Source organism: Lucilia cuprina, chromosome 5 (assembly GCF_022045245.1).
Source record: "Lucilia cuprina isolate Lc7/37 chromosome 5, ASM2204524v1, whole genome shotgun sequence".
Classification (NCBI taxonomy): Eukaryota; Metazoa; Arthropoda; class Insecta; order Diptera; family Calliphoridae; genus Lucilia; species Lucilia cuprina.
Window position 1 is genome coordinate 64,606,949 of NC_060953.1, and position 15,325 is coordinate 64,622,273.

Below are 15,325 nucleotides of genomic sequence, written 5' to 3' on the forward strand. Positions count from 1 at the left end.
AAGTGTGAAGATTTTTAACGGAGATGGATTTTATAAACATATATGTATGTTAAGAATTTTTCGATCTCACTCCTTAGAATATAGACTAGACTATGGACTAGACCATATACTACACTGTAGACTAAACTGTAGACTAGACTATAGACTAGACTGTAGACTAGACTCTAAAGTAGACTGTAAACTAGACTTTAGAGTAGACTGTAAGCTAGACTGTAGACTACACCGTAGACTAAACAGTAGACTAGAATAAAATATTGACTATACTATAAACGAGACTATAAACTAGACTATAGACTGGACTGTAGACTAGAATATAGACCAGATTATACACTAGACTACATACTAGACTGTAGACTAGACTATAAACTTGACTACATACTAGAGTGTAGACTAGACTATATACTAGACTGTAAACCAGACTAAAGGCTAAACTATAGACAAGACTTTAGACTAGACTATGAATTACGCTATAGAATAGACTGTAGAGTAGACTATGGATTAGACTATATACTAGGCTTTAGACTAGACTATAGACTATACCATAAGCCAGTTTATAGACGAGACTTTTGACTTGAATATAAATAAGAATATAAGAGGCTGCAGACTAGACTATAGACAAGACTACTTACTATTGAACTATAAATTTCTAGGAAGTTTATTACATAATTTTCCTTGCATAAAAACCCTAAACATTAGTCTTAATAACCTTAGCTATAAATAATAATAAAAACTATATAGAAACCCATAAATTCTGACACATTTTAAATGACTGGCGATCCAATAGCAAGTTCATTAATATGTACATATGTTATTTTTTATGTTACTTTAATAATAATTACTAATGTTTTTATATACATTTATTATTACCACTAGTAGAGGAGAAGAAAAAAGCAAAAGTTTTCTTGTTTTCTGATCTATAGAGCAGTTTTATTTTTTTTTTTTTTTTTTGTTCATTATTGTCAAGTAAAATTTTTTTGCAGTTCATATTTACTTTATTTTCTATTTTCATATTTTATGACTTGACCTACATTTAACTCTCTCGAAATATATTATATTTTTTCTTTCCTTACAAAGACTTCCTATAATTTCTATTCACCTCCTCTGTGTAACATGGCCATGGGTGTAGTCATGCTATTCGCGATTGCTGTTGTTGCTGCTGCTGCTGTAGATCATGAGCTGCTGATAATATGTAACTAGTTTTTCTTGCAACTACAAGCCACCAACTTCCCAGGAGTTTTCTTTTTACTTAACAAACATTAAACATTAATAAAAATTCAATGGAAAATTCCTAACTAGAGTACCTTAACAAAACTTTTCAAGAAACAATTGCTGCACTCTTTTGCTTTTAATGGCTTGCTCATCTATGCTAGAACATATGTATGTTTGCATTTGCTATATTAGCAAATCACATAAATTGCATTTGCTGCTAACTAATATGTTTTATGTCAATATTATGCGTGTGATTTTGTTACTTCAGCAGCTCAAATTATGGTTGGGGTTTGTGGTAATAAAGAATTCCTGGAAATAAAGTATTGCTTTCGCAATTGGTAATAAATATTTAAAGTGCTTGCAACAAACTACTATATAGTAGCAAATCAATGTAATTCAGCATATTTAAGCATACAAACTACAAGAAGCATGCATAATTAGCTGCTATTACTAGTATTTTTCTTAGCAATTACTCAATTTAAATTGAATTTTTTCCTAATTAGTTTTTTTATAGAGAAAATATTTAATTTGTTTGTTGCTGTTTGTAGTAACTAGTATTCTTTGATTTAAATTGCTTAATAGAAAAGAAAAAAGCTTTTAAAATTCTTTTTAATAGTAATTTATGTGAAAAAAGGACTAGTATGGTTTGCTATTAAATAGTTTTAAAGAAAAAGAAATTCCATTTAGGAAAAAAGTTTAAGTGGATTTTTGAAATTATTTATAGTTATTTAATTATTTATAGTTTACTTTAATTATTTATTTACAATAATTGATCTTGTCAAAAAAAAAATCGCTTAAGATTTAAAACTTTTAATGGTTAATCGTTATGAAATAAAATTTTATCAAAATATATATTACATATAAAGATCATTGTTCTGCTTAAAGGCAGCTATGTCGATCTGTAGCGATCGCTGGTCCAAATTTTGGAATATGTTATTTGTTTCTTATTTATTTACATAAAATGATCATAATGCTGTACTATTATGGTAGAAAGATCAACAGCGTATCTTTAGACACAGCGATCTGTAACGATCGCTATACATTTCAAAATCAATTTAGAATAAGTTGGTGATTTCGTATATCTTTACATACAATGTCAGAAGGCAACGCTGTTTTATCGGTGTAACTTTGATCTATAGAGATCACCGGGCAAATTTTTAGAATAAGTCGACTTGTTTTCATATCATGATCATTGTACTGTGTTATATTGACAGAAGTCAGTGCTGTCCAGTCGGAGCCACTTCGATATATAGCGATCACTGGACAAAATTTTAGAATAAGGTAATTTCATAAATCTATACATACAATAATCATTGTGCTGTTTAAAAACAGCGATCTATAGTGATCACCGACAAATTTTTAGAATACTGGACTTGTTTAAATATCACCATTATCGTGCTGTGTTATAATTACAAAAGGCAACTCTGTTCAGTCGGAGCCACTTTAATCTCTAGCGATCACCGTACAAAATTTTAGAATAAGTTGACTTTTATGATTAATTATATTATTATGACAGAAGGCAGAGATGTCTTGTTTACAAAATCGTTTATAATTGAACCCAAAAGTATACGCTAATGATCCTTTTTTTCTCTTCTAATTTAAAAATCATTTCATTCGATTAAAGAACAATCATTTCAGAACTAGTTCAAGCGTGATAATCAAAAAAAAAAAAATCACTGAACTTCAAAATCCCCAATTTCAATTTTAAAATCTCTATAAACTAATCGCTTGAACAAATCTAAATTCTTAAACATAAATTAGGTTAATCCAGTATGATGTCATCTGTTTAGCGCATACGTTGATGCCAAATGACAAAATGACAAACAAGATCAATCAATCAGTAAGTCAGTCAATTTACCACTTAAAATGGAAACTAGTTTTTCTTTTTTGCTTCACTCGATCACTGGCGATCATCGATCGTTTAAAACATTTTTACGTTGGAAAAAAATGCGTAGAATTTTGTTTTCCGTTTTGCTTTGCCATAATTTAAGTCTTAATATGTTGGATGGTGCATCATGCGCTTATATTGGATTTCTTTGAAATTCGTTCCATTTTATCGCTTGAATTTATTGAATGATACATGTGACAAACGTTGGTTAATCTTTGGAAACAGGTTTCCTACGTTTGCACTCGAACTTGTAACAATTGTATGGTGTTTGTTATTTATTTTTTTTTTTTGTTATTCTCGGTTCTCTGTTTATTTGTTTTATATTTCACGTGATGGTCATCATGATGATTATTATGATTAAACTATTAAATCAATACAATTCAAAACAAGCGCTGGCAATAGTAATAAAGAAATTGAAGATCACTTAAGAGAATTGAAGACAGAGAGAATTAACAGACTAAACAGCGGCAAATATCAAGCATTTGAAAATATGTATTTTATTTATTAAAACTGCAAAGAGTAGAGAATAATAAAACAAACATAGCAATGAGCAGCGCGAGTACATTTTTTGTTGGGCAACGGCACTTGAATGTCTGCAAATATTGGCTTATGAAAGCCATTGACTTCCTCAGTCTAAGCTGGATTTTGGCTAATGACAATTAAGAGGATGAGGCAGCCTTAAAATGATCATAATCGTGATGCTGCTTGCAACAAGCTGAAGAGTTAGACTAGCCAAAAATAAGCCATAAAACAACAGAGAGAAAAAAAAACAAATATGTTGTTGCTGTTTAAGAAACAACATTAACTACAAAACGGTAGATATTGGCGTCTGTGCTACACACAACACAACACGTTGACGTTGCAGCAGCAATGTTGCACGAATGTTTTTGCAGAAAAATGCAACGGGAACAACTCTACTAGCTAAAATGTTACTATGTATTTACAACAACTACCATGAGTTTTACTACTACTAGTACTACTACCACTAATACTAACATTACATACTACTTCTATTTCAACTACTTGTGGCAAAGACTGACGACTAAGTTGGTAAACCAGTGGAAACAGGTTGAGCGGCAAATAGGTATTGCAAGTAGTATATTGTGATGTATCATGCTTGATCATGTTATTGATGGCTTTGTGCAGGTTTCTTCTTGTTGCTTCATGGCAAAAATTTCTAGCAAAAAAAAAAAAATAAGGAAAAAAAGTGTGTCAACCAAAGTATAGTTTCCTAAAAGTACACAGAAACAAACAAACAAAAATGACTACAACCAAAATAAAATATAGGAAAAAAATCAGGTGTGGATAGTAACTACCCAACATGTGAAAGATGCTTGGGAATTTTTGTTTGTGATACATACAAATTGCAATTTTTAATTTTTTTTTATTTTTTCCTCTAATTTCTGAAATTTGTTTCTAAGCAGTTTTTCCAATTTTTATTCATGGCCATCTTTTTCCTTTTTATTTTTGTTTACTTGCAGCTGCTCCACCTGGTTCTGTCTGTTACAGTCATGCCCACTGTCAAATGTTTCATGCCCGCACCCATTGTGATTTCTTAATTCCCAATCTTTTCGGTCGTTGTCAATGTACCGCTCCTGCCAAACTTAAGGCTGGTATGTGTGTAGACAATACAATTGAAGAAGTTCAGGCTCCAGTAGCCCAAACCACCACTACTACAACACCAGCTCCTGTTAAGGAAACTGAAGCTCCTCTACATCTAGAACAAGAACCAGAAATTGTAGTTACCCATTCTCCGATTTTGGCCGATCCCATAATAGAAGAACATTCAGTACAAGTTGATCCCGTTAAACAACAATTTCAACAAGAACTCGAAGAAACATCCAATGTTTCAGTAGAAGAACAAGAGTGGGAAGATGATAGAGATATTGTGCATCCCACATCCAAAACTCCCATTGAATTGCATGATGATACGGCAACACACTATGAACCCTTAACACCCGCTCAAACTGAGGAACATCACGCTGATGAGGCTACAGAAACTCAACAATATGTTCCTAATGTTACTGATGATTATCCCTATAAAATTGAAGAGGAAGAAAATCATACAGATGCCCTAAAACAAGAGCAGGCTGAAGAACATATGTCAGAGACTGACATGCAAGAAGAGGAACATAATGAAGAATATGGCGATGTGGTAGATAATACTATGAATTTTGATTATGAAGCTGCCCAACAGGAGATGGAAGATAATTTAGAACATGAACATGATGGTGAAGAACACGAGCAAGAAACTGTACAAAAGCTGGAACACGAAGTCGAACAAGAGCAAGTTCAGTCTCAAGAGGTAGAAGAGTTGGACAGACATGAAGAAGAGACAGAACATGAACAAGAGCAAGTTGATAATCAAGAGCAAGAACTGGAACATGAAGCTCAACAAGAACATGAGGAAGTTTCCGAAGTAGAACAACATCAAGATCATGTAGAAAATCCTGAAACAGAACAAGAACAACAAGTTCATGAAGAAGAACACAATCAAATCCACCAAGAACATGAGGATAAACAGGACTCTGAAGATGAACAAAATCAACAGCAAGAAGAACACGAACAAATTGAAGAGTCAGCCCAAGAGCATGATGAAAATTCTGTTTCAGAACACGAGCAAATTCATGAACAAATTGATAATTTAGAACATGAGCAAGAAGAGCATATAGAACAGCTTGAACAAGAACCAGAACAACATCAAGAGTCCGAACAGGAACAAGTTGATATTCAGGAATCAGAGCAACAACAAGAAGAAAACCATAAAGAACTTGAAGCAGAAAATCAGAAAGAACCAGAACACACACAGGACACTGAGCAAGAACATGTCGAAAATCAAGAATTAAACCAACAACCAGAAAATGAGCCCGAACAAGAACAAACTCTAGACTCTGAGCTGGAACACAACGAAAGTCTAGAGGGCGGACATGAATCAGATGCTGAACAAGTGCAGGAGACTCATCATGAAGAAGAGTATGCTGAAAATCCTGAACAAGTTAACGAATCTGAAGAAGAACATGTTGAAAATCAAGAAAAAGTATCGGAACAATCACATTTACATGAACATTATCAAGAATCAGAGCAGGGACAAGAACACGTGGAAGCCGCATACGAAGAAGAATCAGAGGATGTTCATGACACAGTCTTGGAACAAGAACAAGTTGAGGAAACAGTACAGGAACAGGAGGAAGATCATGAATCAGCATATGAGAAAGAGTCAGAGAATGTTCACCAACCAGAAGAGGAACAAAATTATGAAGCTAATCAGTTACCAGAAGAGCCAGAAAGTGAAATTCATGAACTAGAAGGAGAACAAGAGCATGTGGATCACCAGCAGCAATCGGAAACAGAAAGCGAAATTCACGAACAAGAACAGGAGCTTGAAGAAAATCATAAGGAACAATTTGAACAAGAACATTCGGAAGAAGCTCAACCAGAACAAGAATCTGAACATGAACATTATCAAGAGCAAGAGACAGAACATAATATTGAACAACAATCCGATGAAGATCATGATGAAATTACAGAACATAACGAAACTGAAGAACAACAAACTGTTGTGCAACAAAACGAAGAGCATGATGAACAAGATCATATTGTTGAACAAGATCATATCGAAGAACTAGATCACATAATCTCTGACAATAATGAAATCAACAACATACCACCCAAACAACAGCAACAAGACAATCAAGAAGAAAGTTTAAATGAATCATTAAATTTACAATCAATAACAAATGAAATTCATCATGATCAAACCGATGAAGTTGTAGCGGAAAATGAAAGTGTTCAAAATGAAAATGAAGCAACCACACAACAACAACAGCCTGAAGCTGTGATGATGGCAAATGATGAAGTTATTACCACACAATCGGCTGTACTTGAGGAAGAAGTTAAAAATGTACCAGAAGCAGAAATCGATTTAAACATTAGTCAAGACGAACAACAACAACACGTTGCTTCTTCGACTGTTGATGAGTCGGTTGTCAATGATGACAAGATCGCAGACAATGAGGAAGAGAAACTTGTTGACCAACAAATTGTTGAAAACAATACTGCGGGCCAAATTGCGGACACTAACGAAACAGAGGAAGAACAACAGCAAGAAGAAGAAATGTTGCAAGAAACCACAGAAAAAATGCCTGAAGTAGATAACCACACTGATAACGATGCTGAAAACTCTGATCATCATGTGTTTGAAGATTTCAAAAATCAACAAGAAAATAAACAAAATGAAATTTCAACTGAACAAACCATAGAAACTGACCAAATTAATCAAGATGTTAATGATACTGAACAACATGAACCTGTTGAACAAATAGAAGAGGAACATCATGAATATATCCCATTAGATGAGAAACATTTGGAAGAAGAGCAACCTGTTACTTTGGCCAACATTGAGGAAGCTCAAGATCAAATTGCAGAAGAACAAACTATTGTAGAAGAAGTTTTACCTAATGAAACTGACAATGAAATGAAGAATGAGGAAAGTAATCATATTCCTCAAGAAGCTATGACAGTACAGCATCAATATTTAGAAAAGGAATCTGCAACTGAGATTGCAGAAGAAGAACAAAAACCCCAAGAAGCAGTCGTGGCCGTGCACGAAGATAAAGAACAAGAACAAGAAGTTGTCACTGAATCCTCTTTGGAAGATTTGAAACCCATTAATAATGCAATTGAAGAAGATGAAGAACATAAGAAAGAAACTGTTCAAGAAGAAAACCAGGAAAACTTTTTCCAAATGAACTCGGAAGATGTAGCATCTTTAGAACAATCAGAAAACCCAGAAACATTCAATCAAGACGAAGAATCTTTTGGTGAAATTATAGAAAATAATGAACAACCAGGAGTCAATTTTGACAGTAATGAGAACTCGGTAATAAGTGAAAATGTAGAACCCTCTGCTCAACATGAAGAAACTGTGATGGAAGATTTGGCAGAATCCACAACTTTATCCACAGATAAAAAGCAGGAAGATGAAATTGCAGATAATTTAGAACATGTTAATCAACAGACTGTAGTTGTTGAAGAAACTAACCAAGATGCTGAGAAAGCTGTGGAAGATAATGAACAACATGAAGCCGTTAATGTGGAAAATGAAGAGGATCAACATAAAGAGGAAGAAGAACATCCTTCAGATATCAGTGAAGACGAGCAACACGAAGAGACTGAACACATGGCAGAATCATCAAATGTAAATGATGCAGAAATCGAGACAATTTTCAGCAACGAAGATATACCACAAGTTACCGAATCACCAACTGAAAGCGACAATGCGCCATCTGAAACAGTTCAAGAAATTGAAGAACCAACTCCCACATTAGCTGACAGAATTGATGATGATGCTAATGATAATGAAGTGTCAGAAAATGCGCCTTTGGAGGAAACTGTAAACCAAAATGCTGCTCCCAATCAAGACAGCATTGAAGACAATGAGGTGCCACAAGGTGAACAAACTGAAAGTGAAGAAAATGTCTATGTCAATCAACCACAAAATAGTTACTTTAACCAAGATGAGATAATTGATTCTGTCAGACCTGCAAATGAAGGATTCAAAGAAAGCGAATCTATAAGCGATATTCTAAATAATCTTATGAAGGAAGAGGTGACCCTACAACCCGAATATGGCCAAGAATCTGATTTTAATGATCATTTAGAAAATATGCATGAAAGTGATGTAGCTGATCTCTTGGCAGAAGATACAAACATCTCTGAGGAATCAGTGATGTCGCAACAACTGCCAACTCAAGACTCTACCGAAGCACCCATTGATCCAGAAGATAAACTTATAACTTTCTATCCCGATATGCAAGAAGTGCAACCAGTTCAACAATTACCCATCACAAGCCAAGAAGAACAACAGCAACAAGAGTCTGTCGAACAACAACAAGAAGAAGCTTCTGGAGATGATGAGAAGACATATGAACATGATAATGAAATCGAAAAGACTGACGAAGAACATCATACCTTATCGCCCTTAGATTTGCCCTTCGATACATCGGTTGATTATGAGCCACAACAATTTGAGGCTGATAATTTGGTAGTGGAAACTACCACAATTGCACCTAATCACTTGAAGATGGAGGAGAATAATGAACAGACTGAAACCACTACCTCAGCTGGAGCTATTGAGGAATTGACTACACAAACTATGTTGAATTTGGCGAGTCGTGTTACGCTTATGGAACCAGCTGCTCCTATAGCCACAACTTTAAGACCTTTAATGTCATTGAATGCTAATGATGAGGTAACAGCCGAACCCTCTATTGATGCTCCCATTATGGAAAGTCTATTAACCACAAAACCCACTACAGGTAAGGAGTAAAGTTGAACGCGAATGATTTGGATTTTAAACTAATTGGAGTTTTTGTTCTTTTTGTTTCAGAAATTCGCAAACGTGTTGAATTGAGTTTGGAAGCGGTTTCCTTGGGTTTATCTTGCTCCAATGATAAACAATGTCAACTGGCCGATCCTAATACAATTTGTAATGCTCGTGGTGTTTGTGATTGCTCCGCTAATGCCTACTCCTCTCAAGTGCAAAACGATGCTTCGGCAGCTCAATGTGGTGCCGAAAGAACAGGTTGTGCTCCTGGTACTTTCCAAGTAAGTAGTTGTTAATAGAGACCAGACTTTCCAGAAGCATTGCAATAAATATTAATTTTCTTTTTACAGTGTCGCTCTAGTGGCGTTTGCATATCTTGGTTCTTTGTCTGCGACGGCCGTTCTGACTGTAATGATGCATCCGATGAGGAATGTACTTTCAATACACGCCTCAATCAAACCTGCCCCAGTCAAGCTTTCCAATGTGGTCAAAGTGGACGTTGTATATCACGAGCAGCACTCTGTGATGGTCGCAAACAGTGTCCACATGGTGAAGATGAAATAGGCTGCACTGCTTTGAAATCGGAAGACTCCTGTCCACCACACACCTTCCGTTGTAAGAGCGGTGAATGTTTGCCCGAATATGAATACTGTAATGCCATTATATCGTGCCGTGATGGCAGTGATGAACCACCACATTTGTGTGGGTCCCGCTCAATGCCCAATTTCTTTTTGCAACTTTTAACCGCTGGTGGTTTGATGAATAAGAATATCGATAATAATGCCTATTGCCCACACCGATGCAGTAATGGTAGATGTCGTTCAACAGCCATAGTATGCTCGGGTCGTGATGGTTGTGGTGATGGTACAGATGAACAAACCTGTTCAGTGTGTAGTAAGTTTGGGTCAAAAAGAAATATTACTCAGAGAAATTTCTAATTATGTTATTTTTTCTAGGATGCCCTGCCGTTAACTATGATAAACCTGCCATCAATGTTTCCGAATTTTTGGCCAGACATCGTCCCATGCCTTTGTGGTAGACTACTTGCTAATTTTCTACGCCTTTCCCTTTATTCCTTATAAAATTAACTACATTTATGCATTTGCCACTTGAAAAAACAAATATGTTTCTAGTTATAGGTTTATTTATTTCTATTATATGTATCTTATCACTCCATCTCCCCACAACTCCACACACATTTAAATTATTTATTTCTTTGCACTACACAATTTTATTTAAAGAAAATTTTATCACAAAAAAAAAACTTCTACTAAAAAATTGTCTCCTTGCTAGCGAAGGTTTCGTATGCAAAATTTTCTGAAAATTAACGTTTTTTTTTTTTTTAAAACCGATGGCTACTTTTTATGTTTTTTTTTAATATTTTCTTACGCAAACCTTTGATCTAGCGATGTCTGACAATTGAATTTATGGAAAAAAACCCGTGTTAGTGTTGAAAAAAACAGCATAAAACAATTATATTTTATCATTATTTAACTATTTATTTTTCATTGCATTTATTTTATAAGTTATTATTTTTTATCTCTATCCTTTTCTTATATTAAAAGACCCACTTGCATGTTGAAAAGTGGACGATAAAGTAATGAGACAAAATAATTTTTTTAAAAGAATTTAAAAATGTATATTCTAGAAGATTAAGAGAAAAACAAAAAATATTTTTGAAAAATAAACAAAATAAAATATTTTTTTAAAGAAAATTTAAGTTATTAATATGATCGATATTTAGAAATTATTAATTCAAAATGGAGCGTTGTTAAAGGAACGCCTACTGACTTCACTTTTTTTTAAATTAAAATCTAGTTTAGAGGAAAGTTTAAGTGATCATAGGTTTTCACCATTTTTTTATATAATTGGTACCTGGTTGGGTGATCTACTGATGATTTAGAGCCAGTTTTTAAGTTGGAAATCAAATACCAATTAATAATCAGATTAGTTAATCTAAAAATAAATTGATTCTGATGTTAATCCCCTTTGAAGATTTTGAGTACAAGATTGAAATTTGAAGCGTTATAAAACGTTTAAACTAGCAAATAAAATTAACTAATTGAGTACTCAAAAACAACTTTCAAAGATTAAGCCTTAATCCTTCACCTAAAGATTGGCCCTTAAGTGTTTTCATATTGAAACCGTGTTTAAAAGGAGAATATAAATGATCACCGATTTTGATGCGATCTACATATTATTTAAAGTTAGCGATCACAAATTTTTACGATTTTCCCTATTGGGGAGTTATTTAAGGTTTTTTCGTATAAAAAAACTATTTCTCTTGAAAAACATGAAAAACACAGTGATCACTGATCAATTATCACAGATTTTCATTACATTCACAATTGGAGGCGTTCTTTAAGGTTTTATAATCGAGTTTTCATTAACAATCAACAACCTATTAAAAGTTATTCATTTTAAAATCGTGTTTCGAAAGCTTTTTCATTCAAATCGAAATACGGAGTATCCCCCAGATTTTTAAGATTTTCTCATTGGATTGTTATTTAAGAATCTACAGTCGATAGGGACTGCACTTGATATTTCCATAGACGTTCAGCAACCCTGTTAGGTTTTATCAAATGTAGTATCTTCAGATTCTATCTTTAAAGGCTGACGATTGAAGTGGTCCAGTCAAAAGGGAGTCTCTTCGACTCTACTTGACTGTTCCAAGTTAACCAACCACCAACCAAAAGTCGAAAAATCTACTATTTCTCTTGAAGTATATTAGTGATCACCGATCATAGATTTTCATTACTTTCTCAATTGAAGCGTGATTTAAGGATTTCGTAACAAAATCAATATTTGTTGCATAACACCGTCCGACAAAAAGAGAAAAAATTCGTTAGACAAGAACCGGGTGATATACGTCTGATGCTATAAATTTAAGGGAAAAAATCTGAGTTTTTAGTTTATCATTTCGTGATCCTGTGTCCTTTTAAAAGGACTTCAAAGTTTTAAAAAGTACATTTTTCAAAAAAATATTTTAAAATACTTTTACTAATCAAACAATGTCAAATTTGGTGTCGGACGGCGTAATCTGCATGAATTTAGATTTTTCATATAAAACAAGATTCTTTTTTGAAAGTCTTCGACAATAACAAGAACAAAATATATTCGAAGAAAATGTCCTGCTAAGGACAATAAAATGTATGATTCTTAATATAAAATCTACACACTCACAATATCCTTAACCAAATCTGTTCATGCATGCGGGCATAATAATGTCTACAGCTGTTAAAATATGGTTTGTATGCTGTCTATATACATATGTATGTATGTGTGAGTGTGTGACACATGTGATAAAAACAAAACAAAAATAAACAAAATTTTACCGGGAGCTAAAAAAAGGAGGATGCAATAGAAGAAATAAACAAAGAAAGAGCGCACAAGCCTAAGATGAAATTGCCGACTAGCTGTGATTGTTGTTATTATCCTAACAACAACAACAACATGGTTTGTTTATTTATAAAGTAAAAATTTTTGCGCGTTTGCTGTTTATCTCTCTCTTTTTTTTAAATATGCTTTCTCTCTTAGATTCTCTCTCATTTAAATACTTGGCATCACTGTATTGTTTTACAGCCCTTGTTGGTTAAAAACGGCCAGGATTTATTTTCATTCAGTTGTTAAATATTCACTAAACAGTGGTGGTAGTTGTTGTCTTTTCTCCACACAATAACAAACTAATTTTTATTATTTTTATTTTTTGATTTAAATCCTTGCAAAAATTTTAATAAAAAAAAACATCTCAAAAAATTACAAAACTACAAAAAATAAATAATTTTTAAACGTTTTTTTTAGTATAAAAAGTAAGTGTATGGAGTGAAAATTAAAAAAAAAGAAAAACTTTAAAACGTCTAGACGTTTGCAAATACATTTGTTAAGTGTGAATTAAAGAAAATCCTTTGTTAGAATATTAAGTGCATATTTACACAAACATACATGTATTTTTGCATACACATGCATTTATTGATTTTTTTTCGTGTCTTATTATCCTTTTAAGAGTTTGTAGGCCGTGTCTATGTGTGAAAAAGTGATATGTTCTGTTATTTAAATTGGCCTTTTTCTTATACATATTGTATATGTATGTATATAGTGCAATTAAAATGTGTATTAATTATTTGAGATAAATGGACATCTTAGTTTAAACTCAAGGACATTTAGTAAGAGCTTTAAGGATAAATGAAATCTTTAATAAGCATCTTGTAATTTGAAAAATATATGTAAGTGTATGTGTAAGTTAAAATAAAAAATCACAATCGACTGTAAACAATCGACTGGATACAACCCATTCTCAATAGTGAGCTTACCACGTTTGTTAACATTTAGACAGCGGATGGTACCAGGCGTGTATAATTTGAAAACGTCTCTTTTCGCTCTGTGTATATTCGTAAATAATTTTTCAATTCAAAAACGTTCCAAATAATTAAATTGAGTAAATAGTACAAATCAGTTATCACTCATATTTTCAAAAACTATTTTATGCATAAGCCCTAAAATCAGCTGCTGAGTCTTCAATAATACTCTATATATAGTAGAAAAAATGTGATCACTCATAGGTATATTCCTTTAAAAAGCCGATCGTCATATTTTTCCTTAATCAACGCTAAACAAAATAGCGGATATAGGTATGTGATCATGTCATTTGGAACTTTTATCATCAGTTTCATTTCTTTCTATGTATTAATATAATAAATTTATTTTCATAAGCTTTTTCAAAGAATTTTTTTTCGCAAGCGATGAAATTGTCACATTTAATATTATTCTGAATTTATAAAACAAGATTCAATTTAAATATTTTAATACTCATATGGTTGTTATTCTAGTTAAGCAATCACATTGGTGATCTTTCCCCCACTTTCAGCTGGGCAATTACACGTAAGCGCATTTGTAATTGAATTATGTTTACTCATATTTAATTTATCTACTCATATTGCATGGCAACCTTCATATACAATCTGACATTTTAAGTTTTTAAACAAATTTGTATGCAGTTTGCATAAATTATGGCAAAGTGGACACACAATCATATTTTTCTATTAAGATTTTTTTCTATGACAGTTTTATATGCAATTAATTATTTAATAAAGAAACTGAATGAATGCATTAAGAAATAACAACAATGAGAAAAAAATAAATAAATAATAGATACAAAAGCTTTTAAAAAATGAGAACAAAACACAAAAAGAGATCTATTTGAGTGATCATGAAATATTCTCAGACATGTGCACCAAAATAAGGGAAATCCCAGCGAGATTTTTTTAGAAGATCATTTGTATGATTGTATGAAAGATGGGAGTATTCAATAGGTTAAACAAAAAAAAGCAAAAAAAGTGATAATTAACCTGAAGTTTAAAAATCAATGAAAAACGGTAAATTCCAGTTAAAGATTCCTACAAGATTTTTTAAAATATAGTAATATTTTACACATATTCCCATCTCAGCGATCTAGCATTCAAGTTTTGTTATTGTTGCTATTCCATACAAATAAATATATAAAATTTAAATAAAAATTCATATTTCTCAATCTAAAAACACTCAATAAGTTGTTTTTTTTTCTTTTTTTTTTTTTGCAAAGACAAACTCTCGTTTTCATTGAAAATATAATGATAGTGTTGACAATTTTTGCATGGGAGAAAACGATGATTTTAAAATTAAAGTGATCATCGAAATCATGAAATAGAAACAATGCGTTGTGAGACAACTTTAAAAACAAACTAATTTAAAGAAAACTAAAATTGTGATTTTAATATTTAAAAGATACTTAGATGAAGACATGGCATGATCATTTGAATATAGATAGATAGACAGACAGACAGACAGACAGACAGACAGACAGACAGACAGACAGACAGACAGACAGACAGACAGATAGATAGATAGATAGATAGATAGATAGATAG

At 32.7% G+C, this 15,325-nt stretch overlaps 2 protein-coding genes across 2 annotated transcripts in view; both read left to right on the forward strand.

Annotated features, from left to right (window-relative positions):
• LOC111677084 (trichohyalin) overlaps window positions 1-11,132 on the forward strand; it is a 35,805-nt gene extending 24,673 nt beyond the window's left edge. The window contains exons 5-8 of the mRNA XM_046951037.1: window positions 4,579-9,414; window positions 9,486-9,703; window positions 9,773-10,316; window positions 10,379-11,132. Of these exons, the coding sequence (XP_046806993.1) occupies window positions 4,579-9,414; window positions 9,486-9,703; window positions 9,773-10,316; window positions 10,379-10,461 (5,681 nt within the window). The 3' untranslated portion in view covers window positions 10,462-11,132. The remainder of the gene's footprint in view (window positions 1-4,578; window positions 9,415-9,485; window positions 9,704-9,772; window positions 10,317-10,378) is intronic.
• A 1,949-nt stretch (window positions 11,133-13,081) lies between these two features.
• The window catches only part of LOC111677065, a 10,453-nt gene continuing 8,209 nt past the window's right edge, over window positions 13,082-15,325 (forward strand). The window contains exon 1 of the mRNA XM_046952222.1: window positions 13,082-13,231. The gene's annotated coding sequence lies outside the window, so the exon portion shown is untranslated. The remainder of the gene's footprint in view (window positions 13,232-15,325) is intronic.